At 34.2% G+C, this 16,316-nt stretch overlaps 1 protein-coding gene across 6 annotated transcripts in view; it reads left to right on the top strand.

Annotated features, from left to right (window-relative positions):
• The first annotated feature begins 8,605 nt into the window (after positions 1-8,605).
• LOC105835045 (homeotic protein ultrabithorax) overlaps positions 8,606-16,316 on the top strand; it is a 104,750-nt gene continuing 97,039 nt past the window's right edge. For all 6 annotated transcript variants that reach the window (XR_003625619.2, XR_004962710.1, XR_003625616.2 and 3 more), the window contains exon 1: positions 8,606-9,840. Coding sequence is in view for 1 of the 6 variants with exons in the window: in XM_028190067.2 (XP_028045868.1) it covers positions 9,165-9,840 (676 nt within the window). In the remaining 5 variants the exon portion in view is untranslated. The remainder of the gene's footprint in view (positions 9,841-16,316) is intronic.

The following is a 16,316-nucleotide window of genomic DNA, read 5'->3' as shown; positions in this document are numbered from 1 at the left end:
ATTTTATCGAATATTACAATCAGTTGAACATCTTCGCAAAATCTTTACTCACATTTTAATCAAGACAATGTCGTATATTTAGCACATAATTTATTCTCGTCACATGTTACTGTGCTTAATATCTCAAGATCAAAACAGATTGTCCGCCACGCCACAAGCGGAATGGAATGTTGAGGAACGTGTACAATTTTTCTGATGTAAGGGATACCATATTTTCCTAGCCAGTCTTGACCTTGATGTCTACAAAAGGAATGTTGTGCAAGATGGTCCAGAGACTATTTTGGAGGCGGGGTTGCCAAGAAGGATTCCGGGGGTACAAATACCTGAAGTCACTCCCCCTTTTTTAGAGCATCTCTCTCAGTTTAGGATCCGCCCGATTCTCTACCCTCTCTCCAATTCAAACAACCTCCATGAAAGAAATCATCATGGTAGTTGCGCCTAAAACGACTTTCGTGATGGAAGACGCTGACCTAAATTCTCTCGGTACACAGCGCTTTAATAAAGACATTCTTCATTCGGCTTTTGTATTAAAGCATCGTTGGCTGTAAATCGTAGTCGGCTTTTGTAGATCTTACACTACTGCTTCTGCAAGGGTTCTGAAGGGTTGTGTCTGACACATTGAACTTTATTAATGCCTGACATAAAGGTATTATCCTCCGCCATTTCGTTACGCGGTTGACGCGGTCTTTTATGGAACGAATCATATAATCATATTCTTATTAAAAAATGAAGATCTGTGCTTTGTGTTCTCATATTTACGGTAAGAAAATTGAAATTTAAGACTGTAAAAAAAAATTATTACATGTACAAATTATAATTTTATAAAAGAGAATTATTGTGTAATAGTTTTATTTCAATTATTTAAGTTTTGCCCACATGAAATGTATGCAAAACCCAAATTTTAAATTTTAAACAAAATTATTATGTAATTATCAAGTTTTGCAAAAGTTTTTGCAAAATTTTGTGTCCTTTGTGAGATAATCTTTGTGTGGTTTTATCTAAGATCTACAATAAATTTTTATATTTATATTACATTTCTCTCTTGTCTTATTGGCTAGTTGTAGCATCTTCTTTCATCTTTTATTTTTCATCATCAATTTATTCGTGTTATGTCTATGAACGTTTGAATTGCAAATTTACATCCTGCGGTCAATTGTATGGCACAATATGCCGAAGCTCCAAGTTGCGGAGAAATGCATAGACGCGATCTTCAATGGTTCAACGGGACGAGTATTAATACATGCGCTCAATGTTACGTAATGTTATCTCCTGTGGTCTTGTCGCTGCTAGATTCGCTGATTGAGACTTTGCGGATTGGTTATCCCGTGCTGTATACAGCGCAGTTTCAGCTTGATGCTACGATGCACTGGGAAACCTATTTCGTAGACTATTCGGTATAATGTTTGTTAAATGAAATAAAAACTTATTATTTTTTACGTTAATATTGATGTTAAACATATATTATATAAAATAGCGTGTAACAGAAGAAGATTATTAATAAATCCTAATATAAAAGGATATAAAATATTTGTAAATTAATAATAATAATAAAAATAATTAATAATAAAAATAATTTTGATTGGAATCAATAATAAAAGTTACACTATGTGATTATGTACTTTTCCTTTACTTCCGTTAAAATTTGAATGAAAATAAGTTTAAAAGAAAATTAAAAAATAAAATATTATGTTATATAAAAGTTGAAATTTGATGCAACAAAAGCTGCTTCTGTGATAAGTTCCTCGCGCCAATCTTAATGTGACACATGATCAAAGCACAAAGAGCATCAGTGTTCTTATCAAACAGAATATCATTGTAGGGCTCAGAATCAGGCATTCATTATTCATTTGATACAAACAGTGAATTCAGAAGCTTATACTTCGATGATTGCATTTATACAAAGTAAACGCGTTCAGTGTCCAGATATTCATAGAATATTACGCTATATGCTTTTATATACCCATTTATGGTATAGTGAAACTAGATTCTCTGTATCTCCCTTTTATAAATTCTTTTTAAAATAGCTTTCTTACTAATAAACGTCTTTTAACAATATAGTGTGAAAATTATAAATTTTATTATTAAAAAATTAAGTGTTTATCATATACAATAAATGTAATACATATTGGTATATTTTGTCGCATTATATTAATAAAATATGCCTTTTTTCAGATCGGGGATCCAGTTTACCGATTTGTAGGACAATAATGAAAGTCATCTTTTTACACATTCAACATGACAAGGTAAGATATTAATATTAATTTTGTTAGCGTTACTTTATAAGTTCATTGAAATCTATGTGATTATAGAAGATAGAAAAAACTGAGACATAATTTTTGTTTAATCTAAATTATTCACATTATAAACAAATAATTTTTTTTTCTGCTCGGAAATATTTTTTATACCATCAATTCTTTATAGTAATTTAACATATTTATTAGTCAACAAAAAATTGAGATAACTTAACGTCGCCAATGAATATAGCCAAGAAATGAGTAGATTAATAGTCGACAGAATAGCAATATTTTATTGTAAGTTACAGTCTCGACCATAGGATTTGGTCTTTCTCAAGTGAATTAATCGATTACAAAAGTAAATTATTCGTAGGACAACAATTCTTCATAAGCCCGTACTAATGAATTCATAAAGGATAAATCTACAATATAACAAAGAAAAAAGAATATAATAAAAACAAATCCTGTTAATGAATCTGTGTAAACTTAAGTGTCTCATTGTCAAAAACAAACAATGTATAAGTACAATGTATAAGTTACAAAGCATTCTAGTCAGTAAAATAATTTAAACAGATGTCACAGACATAATTTAAAAAGTATCAAGCACAGTCAAAGCAACAAAAAGACTGAATACATTTTTCATTGGGACGAGAATACCGAAAGTAAACGTTTTTGACAATGAGACACGTAAGTTCACACGGATTCATTAACAAGATTTTTTTTAATTATATATGTATATATTTTTTTCTTTGTTATTGCAGAACGTTTATGATTTTGTTGGCACGAATTTATGAACAGTTGTTGTCCTGCAAATAATTAATTGTTGTAATCGATTAAATCACTTGAGAAGAACCAAATCGTGTGGTCAAAACGTTGTGAGACTGTAATTTACAATAAAATATTGCCTTTTTGTCTATTATTAATCTACTTAGATTTATTAGTATTATATTATTAAATTTGTTTGGCAGTTTAATTTTCTTATTATTGTAAATTTTTCACGTAGCGTGTGTGTGTGTGTGTGTGTGTGTGTGTGTGTGTGTGTGTGTGTGTGTGTGTGTGTGTGTGTGTGTGTGTGTGTGTGTGTGTGTGTGTGTGTGTGTGTGTGTATTTCCATAAGAAGTAAATATTACTTTTTACAAGAAAATAATGCGTGTTCTCTTACAATGTATAATTAACGGTCCCCTAGCAAATAACTTACCCGCACCCTAACATTAACTCTATTTATAGCCTCATTCATTTCGTTTTATGTTTCAATTCAAACGCTACTTATATTTGTTTTCACACATAGCAAATTGAAATTTACTCATTTACATACTTTATTTCATATATTTTAAGTGTGTATTTATAAATATTAAATATTAAATTTTATAAAGGGTTATATATATGTATTCAAATGAGTCTTTGAAGTATTTCTAGAACTCTGTTATACAATGTACGTATTTGTATATCTAGAAATATAAGAGACCATTAAAACCTCTGCAATAAGTATAAATTACAGCGTTTTATTTAATTTTTTTCATAAAGTTTATTAATATTTACATAAAGTGAATTATTTAATCTAATATCTAATATCTAATTCTTTTTTTGTTGACAACTTAATTGTTTTTTTGACATATATCAGGCTTCCTGATGTCAAAAAAAAAGAAACAATTTCATTTACCATTAAAAAAAATGTTCTGCTTATTTAACTAAAAGTTCAATAACTACGTATAGACGTATAGACAAAGTACACATTCTCGCTATATTCCAACATCCATGAGAGTTTTATATAAAGATTTCTACTAATAGAGGAGTTATCCTTTAACGTCTTGCTCCTTTTATAGAAAGGTTTTTCAATCGGTAAGGCAGATCACTTTCGAACTTAACAAGTCTTGAATGTATTAAATAAATTGGTTACCAATTGCTACTAGATTACAATAACTTGTGTACCTTGTTTTTTTTTTATTACAAACTCGTTTTACTTCTAATAGTTTGCTAATTATTCTTTTGTTAAGAAACTCTTTCGTTTGTCTTTCAATTCTTATCATACTCATAAATGTCGATATTTTCTTTTTATTTAGTATGTATTATGGTTATAAACTTACAAGTACAATACATTATCTTGTAATTTATAAATGCAACTATGCGAATTACAAAAATTGATAGTAGTATTGTTTGTAATTATAACAGTAGCAATAGTTTGAATTTGAAATTTTTAAAACAAAGATTATATAACATATTTTATATATATTTATATGCATTGAAAATTATTGTAAAACTTATATCGACTGCGAAAACTACAGAAAATTTGATGCAACCTTTGCAATCAGGTAATGACACGAAAGACCACCAGATGGCAAAGGAAGCGTCTTCCGAATTCTTGTTACATGATTTTATCTTTGCTCCTGATACACTACCGATCAATATACGGTGTTAAGGTATAAAATTTTCTAAATTTATAAACTTTTCATATAATTAAGTACTGTTTAGAGCTGGAAGAACTATGTGATTAAAAAATACACTATTTAGGATTATATCTTTCAAAGTGTCATTGTGTTAGTAAAAATCAAATTAGTTTATAAATAATTAGTTTATAAGTAATCAGTTTATAAAAATGTAATACTGAACAGTATTAAATTGGTTATTATTTATTTATTTATTTTGAGTATTAAAAGTATTAACAACAGTGCTTTTAATACTTAAAATAAGTATTAATTATTAACCAATTTAATACTATCTAATATTACATTTTAATAAAAATATATATTGCTAAAATTTTAGTTTTTATATTAATTATCAAAGAAATTTTTGCTTTTCTTTGTTTGTTATATTAATACCTCATCTTTGAATTAGATACTATATTTAAAATTTGGTTTAAAAATTTGATAAAACATGATTCGTTTTCTAAAGTATTATGAAATTTATCATTTCTTTTGCTGGCATTTGTTTTTTATTTTTATCATTTTTAATTTATGTGAGAAAGAAACAATAATGTTTGTCATAAAATATCAACGTTTGTTGATTAAATATTAAATTGGATTTATAACAAAACAGAAATAAATGAGTAGAAATATACAAAATATAAAGCAATGATAACAGAGAAAGAAAGAAAATTCAACAGATAAAAGCCCAAGCAGTGCATTGAACCACTGCTTGGAGGAAAGTGGAGGAGCCAAAGCCACTAGAGCGCTAAGGAATGAATGCTGGTTTAGCAAGAGCGCAGATTTACCCGGCTCGGGTGCAACGGCCCCTTTGCTTTCGTGTTCATCTTCTCATCATAGCTGTGCTTCCAATCTCCCCTCCGAAATTCTGGTTTCGTTACTTTAATTTTTTTAGATCAATTAAATGGATCGTTTATATGGATTTTGATATCAGTAGTAACCGATGATACCTACATCTTATAGGTGCATTTGTTTCTAGTTTTCTCTATAGAATATCAAGATATAATAATAAACACGAAATATACTTTATTTATACAGCGTGTAATTCTAAAAAATGTAATATCAAACTACATTGTTATATGATAATAAAAATAATTGACAAAGTGTATTTTAATCAATAGATTCATCAAATTTGAATCACTGAGACGATATTTGACATTAAAGAGGTACTTTTGAAACTAACTGGTCCTTGTAAATATCGTTGTAAAGAAGGCATTTAGGCCCATTTTTGAGTATCTATATGGCCCGTTACACCTTCCCTATTCACACGTAACTTTCCTCACGCCCCCACCATATTCGACACGCGCCCTTCTGCGCTATAAGCTTAAAGGCCCTGACTTTTACGATTCTGTTCAAGTGGTCATAAAACCGAAGTTTATTGCCGTCATGATTTTCAAGCAAACGGGCTGCCACCTGTCGGAGTCTCGCAAAAGCGAAAACTGCGTTTGGTCTTCATCAACGGCACTATTAAATTAAAAGCTTAATAAAGCTTTTTATATAATTTATAAGTTCTTTTTATCGTGGCGGTTAACGATGCATATATACATATATATATGTATATACAGTAAAGTTACAATCATCCAATAGGCATATAATTTTAGCATTATGCAACATTTTATTATATTAAGAGTCTTATGTTTATATTCATTATCTCTTTTTTATAATAAATAAGAAATAGTATCCAACAGTTTATTTTTCAGCTTACTTTAATTAAGTAGTTGAACATATTGCAAATATTATTTGAATTACAATTTGAATTAATACAATCATTTTTATTCATACTACTTAAGTATTAAAAATGGCGGAAATATTCGAAATACTTAAATTTGGATATCTTTTTTTGTTGTAATTTTGTTTATTTTTAAAATCAATGTAGGTGGTTAATACTTTAAGTATTCATAATAGTAAGAGCAAGTAAACAAATAACTAGGGTCAGCTCCGGTAAGCTTATGATGGGCATTACTCGGCTCGTTACGGAATAATTTACGAGGTGCGAACCGCAGGGACGATAATCCAGCGACATTTACATCCCAATAAACACTCCCGATACTAGCGTGGCGCGCGCCGTAGAAGTCGCTCGCTTGACTACTAGCCTTACGAACCGTACTTTTACGACATTTTAATTGTCCAATCACTATTTAATTGATTTGTAAAACAAGGGTACGGCTCATAAAAGGCGTTAGCCTTCTTATCATTATATTTACTCGTATCATTAAGTAGCCTTGATATCGGACCAGTTCGATCTAATGCAATCTGAAATAATCGAGATATTTCATAATGCTTCTCGTTCCTAAACCTGTTTACCTTCCCGTTTAGCGTACGACTTGTCGATCGAGCTATTCCATGTCACGATGAATTTACGACGTTGCTACCGCAATAACGATAATCGCAAGATAGCTCGTTGATGTTGGTCGTTTGAATGTCTGAATGGATCTGGCACGGTTAGTTCATCACGAGACTCAAAGGTGGCGGTGCACGTATCCCCACGAGCGAGCGCGGAGGAGAGAAAGAGAAGGTAGAAACATTGCGTGACGCGCGTGCCGCGCGATTCTCCATCTCTCTCTTTCATTCTCTCTCTCTCTCTCTTTCTCGCTCCAATGCGATACGGGCACGCTGTGCCCGTATCCACCGGTACCTCGCGCGGTCTGGTAGTGGGGGTCTATGGGGCGGTGCCTAGCCGCTCATGGGCGTCGTTCCGACTTGGAACTACTTTCACACGGCGTAGGAACTTTCATACCACACCAGCGCGGTATTCGTGACGAATTCAATTCTGATTGGTCCTTAAGTATAACCTCCTCCCTTAGCGGCACGTTTCTCCCTCCTTGCTACTATCGCAACGGCACTCGCTCCGCTTCGTCTCGCTCTTAGCTGTTGCAATTGCGCATAACGTTCTTTCTTTTCCTCTTTATCTCCCTCTTCCCCGCCTTCTTATCCATTTCTGCTCATGTCTTTACGTGCTTTCGTCTCTCTCTCTATTTCCTATCTCATCTCTTCCCTTTCTTTCGTGCCGGGACGAGAAGAGTTTTTTCCTCTTCCTACCTCGCACCGTCTTATCTGCTCGCACGTCTCAAATGTGACGCGTACGGCGAGCGAGTACGAATTTAATCTGGCGGTACGTCGTTGAGTTACTAGAACGCTCGATAGGAGGCACTGAGGAATCGTGTCGTGAGAAAGAGGGAGAGGACAGATCACATAGGAAGGGAAAGGACGAATATCGTTGAGAGGTGGAGCGAGACAGAATCAGAGGGTGAGAGAGCAATTGTGGGGGGGAACGTTGGGGGTGGAAGAGAGGGACAACAACAACGGTAGACAGAGCGAGAGAGCTTGGTTATCGTACCAGAGGAGGGGGATGGTATACGAGGGACAAGGAGGGATACGGCACTGCGATCTCTCCGTTAGGACGTAGTACTCTGGAGGAAGAGTACGCGCGCGTGAGAAGCGACAACCGCACGAATGGGAAGGAGTGACCGTGACAGAGAGTGAGAGAGAGAGAGTGCATGGAGAAACGGTTATTGGCGGAACGAGGAAGGAAACTCCAGAGTGAGTGCGAGAGAAGCCGACTACGAAGAACAGAGATAAAACGAGGTGAACGAGCGAGCAAGAGACGGACGACGGTACAGAGTGGCGGTACACGGGGCGCGAGAAAAGCGGTAGTGTGCCGTGGACCACCGCACTGGCATACCGTGATTCGTTACGATCCCCATCGTCCTCTGACTCGTACCGGACCTCACAGTCATCAACGAAGTCACAATACGACAAGTGCTAGTGCAGTGCGGACTAGCGGAGTCACTTTTGATTCCGTGGTAGATCAACCGATTCATCAAGAGGCCTTGTCCTGATCAAACGGAAATTTAGTTTATTTTAAAAAAGAGGAAGAAAAAGAAAACCGCCCGCAAGGGTGGTTGTCGCGTGCCGGCTGACCGAATTGTCGTCGGGCGAGCACGCGGTAAAGGAACCCACAGGCAATTTTATAGCTCGTCTTATTACCTAAGTTTATTGCATCGTAACGGTTTAACGATCATCGCCTGTTTCCATAGTCGAGACCACCGGTTTATGCTTTGCCCGTAGCGGTAACCATAACAAGACCATAAAAGTCCCTGCCGCTGGCATGAAACCCATTCTGAATTACATTCTTACGGTCTACTGACATTGACACTCTGGGTGTAACCAGCTGTATCTGCCGATGACTTTTATGACCTTTTAAAATTATTTAATGTTCATTTATTTATTTGTTATCGATTCTATTACCTGTCGTTATCCGTATTGACAATTTCTCGCTTTTTTAAGCGCGTACGTTTTAGCTTGAAACATTATACAAAATTGGAAGTTTTATTTCAGTTTAATTTGAACAAGTTAAAACGGTATAACCCGGCATCGGAGTTGGAGTACGGACTAGTGAAATTTGACTAGCCGTGTGCACTCCATGTAATTGCGGGCCACTTAAACTCTGACCTCGCTTTTTTTTTAAGTGCCGGTGTTTTAGTGTAAGTGATCCAAAATACCTGGGATAATGAACTCGTACTTTGAGCAGACCGCGGGTGGCTTCTACGGAAGCCACCATCATCAAACAGGGGCGACAAGTCAGCATCATGATCCAGCCACCGCAGCAGCATATCGAAGCTTTCCACTCGGATTAGGTATGTCGCCGTATGCTTCAGCGCAACATCACCATCACACGTCATCCTCGTTAGGAATACATCCAGGTGGTGGAAGTAATACAAGACCACCTCAAGACTCGCCATATGATGCGAGCGTTGCGACGGCCTGCAAGCTTTATTCAACGACACCTGAGGCAACCGGTCACACTACATCCTCATATTCAACAACGGCAACGAAAGACTGCAAGCAACAGGATCAAACGTCGACCCATCAAAACGGCTATGCTGCGGTGATGGCAGCGGCGGCGGTCAAGGACGTTTGGCAGTCAGCGACCTCGGGAGCGAATAGCCAGAGTAATTCGGTCGTACGTCCTTCCGCCTGTACCCCAGAGAGTACAAGGGTCAGCAGCTACGGTGGCCTCGTAGGCGGCGATCCAGCATCGAGTCCTGGTAACAACAGTTCGTCAAGATCCCTCACGTCATCTTGGAACACCTGCAGTTTAAACTCGTCCGCGAGTCAACCGGTCGCCACGCAACTGCATCAGCAACCTACCAATCATACCTTCTACCCCTGGATGGCTATAGCAGGTGAGTTTGCATTCATAAATGCTTTCTTATACAACTATTATCATAACAGCCGCGATGAAATATAGGAGCCGCTATAGTTAGGGGAAACGTGGGGAGCGACGACCACGTGGTCGTGAAGGCGTGGTGGATCAGACTTGCCCGTCTGGTTATACCAGACTAAATTGTTAAAATTGCTTCCACGCGATCGAATTACCTAGAAGTTGTGCGGGACGAGATTATAGAATAGAACGTTTCACACGCATCACGAATAAATTCAAACGGATGAAAAATTTTCTATTGCATCCGCGCGAACAAGATGAGTTATTTCACCCTTCCTTTGTTTACAAAAAAGCGGAAGGTACATATATACACGTATATACGTCCTATTCGTCGAATACAGCTTATCATGCTGCCATGTCGAATGCGATGAAATTTTTCGCAAAGTCTATTTGTGCGCCGTTTTGAAATACGGCATGTCCGTCATGAAACCCGAGATAACAGATTTATAATCGTTGACAAGCTAAAAGCATTCCATTGCCCTCTGGTCGAATAAATACGATGACAAAAAAATTAGTAGTGGCTAAAGTTGATATGTGTATGTATTTTTATAGGAATATTAATTATTGCTAGTACGATGCTTGCTGATATAATATGCATATTTTTGCTTTTATGTAAAAAAATTATTTTCAAGATTCAAATTAATAACTGGCGCTTTTAAAGCCGCAAATTCTTTTAGCTTTTAACTGCCGAGCGCGTAAATTATCTTTTAATAGCGTAATAATGAATATAATAGTAATAAATGTGTGGTTATGATTGTTTTTAAATGGCTAATTTTATTCTATGTTTTTATATATTTCCTTTCATATTAAATGTAAATTCCATGAGTTTTTTATTTCCGCGTGTGCAATGTCAACGCGCGCGGAGCTATGTTGTGGAAAATCGGCCGTGTACCTTGGCAAAATTATGTCTGCTAGATAGGTAGAATGGAGTCAAGTGCGTGTAAAATCGTTGGGTACGTTGGGTATAATGGGGAAGTCCTCGTCCAATTGGGGGTTCAAGTGCCTTCCCCACTGTACTCACCCCACCGGAACCCCGAATTCCGGTAGTCAGCTGTTTCTAGCGATGTCTTTGTCCTTTTCATTGCGAGAGAGATACTCCCGAATAATCTTCTGCTTTGCCGTTAGTAGATATATAATCAAGGCTTCATGGGTTATATCGCACTTTTGGCGAGACTGTTTCCTTTACCAGCTCAGCTGAGACTAGGCCCCTATAGCTAGCTAGCGGTTTTTTTTTGCTATCTCTATTCTTTTTCTTTATTCCAAACCGCCTCTAGCTCTTCCTTCTCAACGGGAATCTTCTTTACTGCTTTTTTCGATCCGGTTTAAGGGTCATCTATTTTTTTCTTCATCTTTGACTACAAGAAATATTTTACATATAAGGAATTACATCTACAAAGAAAAGAATTATCTTAAGAAACGTTAAAGTACTATTCAATGAATTTTATAACATGTATAAATTCTCTCTTTTTTTCTCTCTTTTCATAACAAATTATTTCTTATAAAATACAAATTATAATGTTCAGATATATTTCTTGTTATCATTTTGTATGTTATATTAAATTATACTGCTTAGGACGCTACTCTGTTAATAATTTTTGATTATCAATATATTATAAATCTCGGTAATTTATAAATCTTGAATTATAGTATATTTTTTAATGAAATTTTATGTGCAAATGTACATACATACGTACCTACTCAAAGCTGTTATTTTATTTATATATTTAAATTTGTTTATTTATTATTTAAAAATAAAAAAATTTTAATTTAGTCCCTTAAATTTAAGAATTTGAAGACATGGTTTTCATTCATCTTTATTTTGATCAATTGGACGTTCTGGATCATTGATTACGGGTTGTGAATTGCCTTGATGATACGCAGTGTTTATAGGAATCGTAAGAACGAGAAAAAGCATTTGATCGGTCGCATACTCGTATAACAGGTTCTATGTATTCGTAGATTGAAAGTCGTTGACTCATTTCGCACTCTCCAGCAAATGCTTTTCAGTGTTGTTGGTATAATCGGGCGCGTAGGAAAATTTATCGATACAGGATTATGGATATTAATTTGCCGTAGATTTGCAGTTAAATATAGAGCTATCAATGTCTATCGGCAATCATCTATCATCGAACACGATAAATGAATTTGGTTTATAGCCTCGGCTGTAGGAAATTAATTTTCATGTCGTAGCTTCCATGATATCGTGTATATTTTGAATAATCATATTTAGATTAGATGATAAATGCAAAAATATATGTAATTTATATTTACGGATACTAAAATTTTTTACCTTACAATTTATTATATAAAGTTTCTAACACTTTAAAATTTTATTTTAAACATTTAATGCAGAGAGTATATAGATGTATTAGAATTAAATTAGTATAATTATTGTGACACAATAATAATATATATTATGACACTTATCATTTACATCTCTACTACGGCTATTACGCAAGGCTAAAAGTTTATGTATATGCGTTTATGCCTATTGTCTCTATTTATTCTTTAAATACTTATCGCGGTAAAGGTAATTATATAGTTAGAATGCACGCTAGTATGAAACACTGCATCTGTCGCTTAATTTATTGCGCGCTTTTAACTATACCTTTGTGAATCATAAGTGTATGATAAACGATTGTGGGATCGATTATATGTCTAATTCATATAAATGTAGGCGGCAGACATGGCGTTCGTAATGTAAGTCTAGTAATATACCATTTTATATTAAAAGATTTATAATTTTGTAACTTTCCCTATTTTTTTAATGAAAAATATCATTTTCAACGATATTATTTTAAACGTAGACAAATTATGTTGTTTTTTTATTATTTTTTTTCTTGCTAATGTTTATTTTAACTAAACTATAAATAGGAAGCTACTGCTTTCGGCAAGATCGGGCGATAAAAATAATGGGTTGTAATTATCTGCTTCTATCTTATAATGCGCTATCTTATAATACACATATGCACATATCAATACGATTAATTTAATAAGGTACATGGTAATAAAAACATTTAAAGTAAGCAAAAATTGTTTAATCTCAGCCTAAAATAGTGAATCCGTTAAAGATAAAAACAATTTTTTTTTTATTTTAAATATTCTAATTTATTGTTTATTTTTACAGACAATATGCAAGAAGATAAAGGATCTCAATTTAATACTATTTATCTTTAAATTTCGAATTATTTTTACAATATTTTATATAATGTTAAAATAAACTTTTTCTGTGTTTAATGCCAAAGTCGCCACTATTTTCTTAAATTAGAAACAATTTGTTGTTTTATCAGTAAATAATCTACGGCACTTACCATTGGCAATAAGAAATATATCTTTCTTTATAGAGCTGATTCACTTTCTCGGGATATACTCAAACGCGAACAATATTTATCACTCCTCATTGAGGGGTGACTGCGCCTACAGGGTAATTAGAGGGCGCGACGATAGAGGCTGGGGTGCTATTTAACCATCTCTTCATTCCAGCCTATTGAGAGCGAAACTCTTTTATGGTGCAGATCTAAAAAAGGATCCTTTTTAAAGCTACATTAAGGGTTGCACGATAACTTGATACATTAGTATTAATCAAGATAAATATGTCGGATGGACATACCGTTAATGTAGCTTCCGTATTTGAAGTTTGCGTTCTATACTTCCGCATTTAAATATGTTGTCTTATAAAATAATTATGATATAATTAATGGTACTTACAATGACGAATAGATTAACTTTTTATAAAAAGACAAAAAAGAAACAAAACGAAAAGAGAGAAATAATTAATTTATATTAATTTATCTGAATAAACATAGTATGTGAATTTGTACACAGTAAAAAAATTTGTGTTAAATTTAACAGATATCGCATGTTCAAAACGGTCCACAGAAATTTTTCTGTTAATTTAATATTAATTATATATGTTATTTTAACACGATATAATATTATTTTAACACGTTATATATATTAATTTAACATATTATATATGATAAATAATAATTATTCTAGAAATGCTGAAAAAATTTTTACAATTGCATATATAGATTGTTCCAGGATCATTGATAAAAATTTTATGTGTGTATATTACTGGAATCAGTTCAATATTATAATATATGTGAATGCAATCGTACTTGGTTCTCTGTTCTTGGCGAGTCCCTTTTATTCATCTAGTAGGTGAATCTTTTTCATGAAAAATGCGCCATCTCAGAGTAGATAGTAAAGTCCTCAAAAATGAAATGATCCTTGTTAAAATTCAATTATAGAGTAAATTTAACTTTTTTTTTGTTAATTTTAACAGATAAATTTTATCACTAATAATAAGGAACATATTTATTGTGTAAAATTAAAAGTACGTGTACATTGTGTTACTTTTACACTTTTTTCAGTTATTCTAATAATTTAATACTTTACTTGAATTAACGCAACAATATGTTAACGTAACAAGCAGATATGTTAAATTTTAACATAAAAGTTTTAACCAGGATATTTTTTAACAAGAAAACACAAACTTTTTTACTGTGTAATTATGTGAATTACAAAAAAAATTAACTATCACGTGATACGGGTAGCCAAAAAAGAATATTCAACGAACCTTGAACTCTTTTGTCAGATTCCCGCGTAAAAGCCACGTGGTATTCGCGTCGTTCCCGAGTTGGAAAGGAGCAGTGTTACTTTCTGTAATACGACGGTTGCGAGTAGGTAGGTGTTACGTACCTCGGGGAGCAACCTCGTTCAATATAAAGCAGCTAGGAACAACGCTGTAACCGTAACTTTGACGTTTACGACAACGAAATCGTGGCTCGGCTCGTTTATCCCTCCTTCTCCGGAACCTCCCCACTTGCTGCTATGGCCGTTTACGAGGTTTGCCGGTAATACAGCGCTCTACTCTCATATCGGCGAAGATCAGCTCTGATCTTCACGAGTTGTAAGATTCCCCTTTTACGGAATAGAAGCACTCCGGAATTTTGCTTTACACAAACTCGGACTTTACTTCGCGTAATTTGGTAGTATCATCATCATCTATAAAATAAATATATTTATTAGTTAAAAATACAAATGTATAAATTATTTTATGACTGTTAATCAAAATATTTTATTTTATAATGTTTCTATATATTCTTCTGCGAAATTAAAAATATAGACGACTAAGAATACAATAAAAGGAATACAATAAAAATCTTATCCGTATTTTTTATTCGTTATGCTTTTTCGTAAAGAGTGCTTCTGCATATCAATCGCGTATCTATCTTAAAATCAATTTTTGCATATAACTAAAGGATTATGTGACGGATGCCCATTGAGTGTAGGCGCGCATGTTGCACACAGGTGATCAAGCGGTCTGGATCTCTCTTCCATGTATAAAAGTGTACGAAAACTCAGGCTCATGTAACATAGGCACTCACACTATGGCATCGCGACCTAAAGAGGCCCAAGTGAGTGCGTTCTTCGTATATGGGAAGAACCCTTTCCGTGTGTTGCTCCGTTGGCCCGGATGAAGTATGACGTACGAGCCTCTCAGTATGACTTACTACGCCCTTTTTTCCCTTCTCCACGCCCGCCGTTCGTACTGTTCAATCGAAAAACATTGAGGCCTTCTCAAAAAATGCGCGCTCTTTAGTTACAATGTGCGCCTTTCGACGAGAGAAAGTAAGATTATAACGTAGGAGATATATCTGTACGTCTTTTTATTGTACGGACGTGCGATTTACGTTTGGTGATCCCGAGTCTCGAAAATGAAATTATATTAATAAAAATAGTGTCGACGCGTTATTTTATAGTTTTTCCAAATATTTTCTGCATCTGTATTTCCATTTATTTTCTTACGAGTCACGTACCAAATTTATTTCACCCTCATTCATAATTTCTCCCGTAGAAAATTTATTAAAATTAATCAACAAAGTATAAATATTAGCACAAATAACGGAATAAAACGTTGAAATATCGTTGAAATATATTCAAGTCATCATAATAAAATTTGCACTTTTTTCTTGCAATAATCGATTTTATTAAAAAATATTCACATTATTATTTTAAATGGATAAATATATTTGTTATACTATCCATCTCTTATGATAGTGCTAAGCTCGTAATATATGATTATACAATTCCTCAATGTTTTTGTTGTTTTTTTTTTTTTTTTGCTATAAGATTTTACTTTGTAAGACCGGTGGTATTAGTAAGAAATCATATATGATTAAGCGGAAGCGCAAAATGAAAAGCGAACTTTACGAGCGGCGTGACGAAGGATTAGCAAGAACACAATTTTCATAATCATTCCATAATGCCATCGCAAGCCGACCAATCAAGAAATTACTGTTGTACTCTGCAAGGTAGACTAGTTCCAAGTCCAACCTCGGCGCCATTGGTCGAGATGTGTGCCTACAGCTATTACACATGTACGTGTGTCTCGCGGATCTTTCGTATTTTAATTTAAGCATTGCCTCGCAT

This window comes from Monomorium pharaonis, chromosome 3 (assembly GCF_013373865.1).
Source record: "Monomorium pharaonis isolate MP-MQ-018 chromosome 3, ASM1337386v2, whole genome shotgun sequence".
NCBI lineage: Eukaryota > Metazoa > Arthropoda > Insecta > Hymenoptera > Formicidae > Monomorium > Monomorium pharaonis.
The sequence above is the reverse complement of the archived record's forward strand: the minus strand, read 5'-3'. Positions and strand labels throughout refer to the sequence as shown.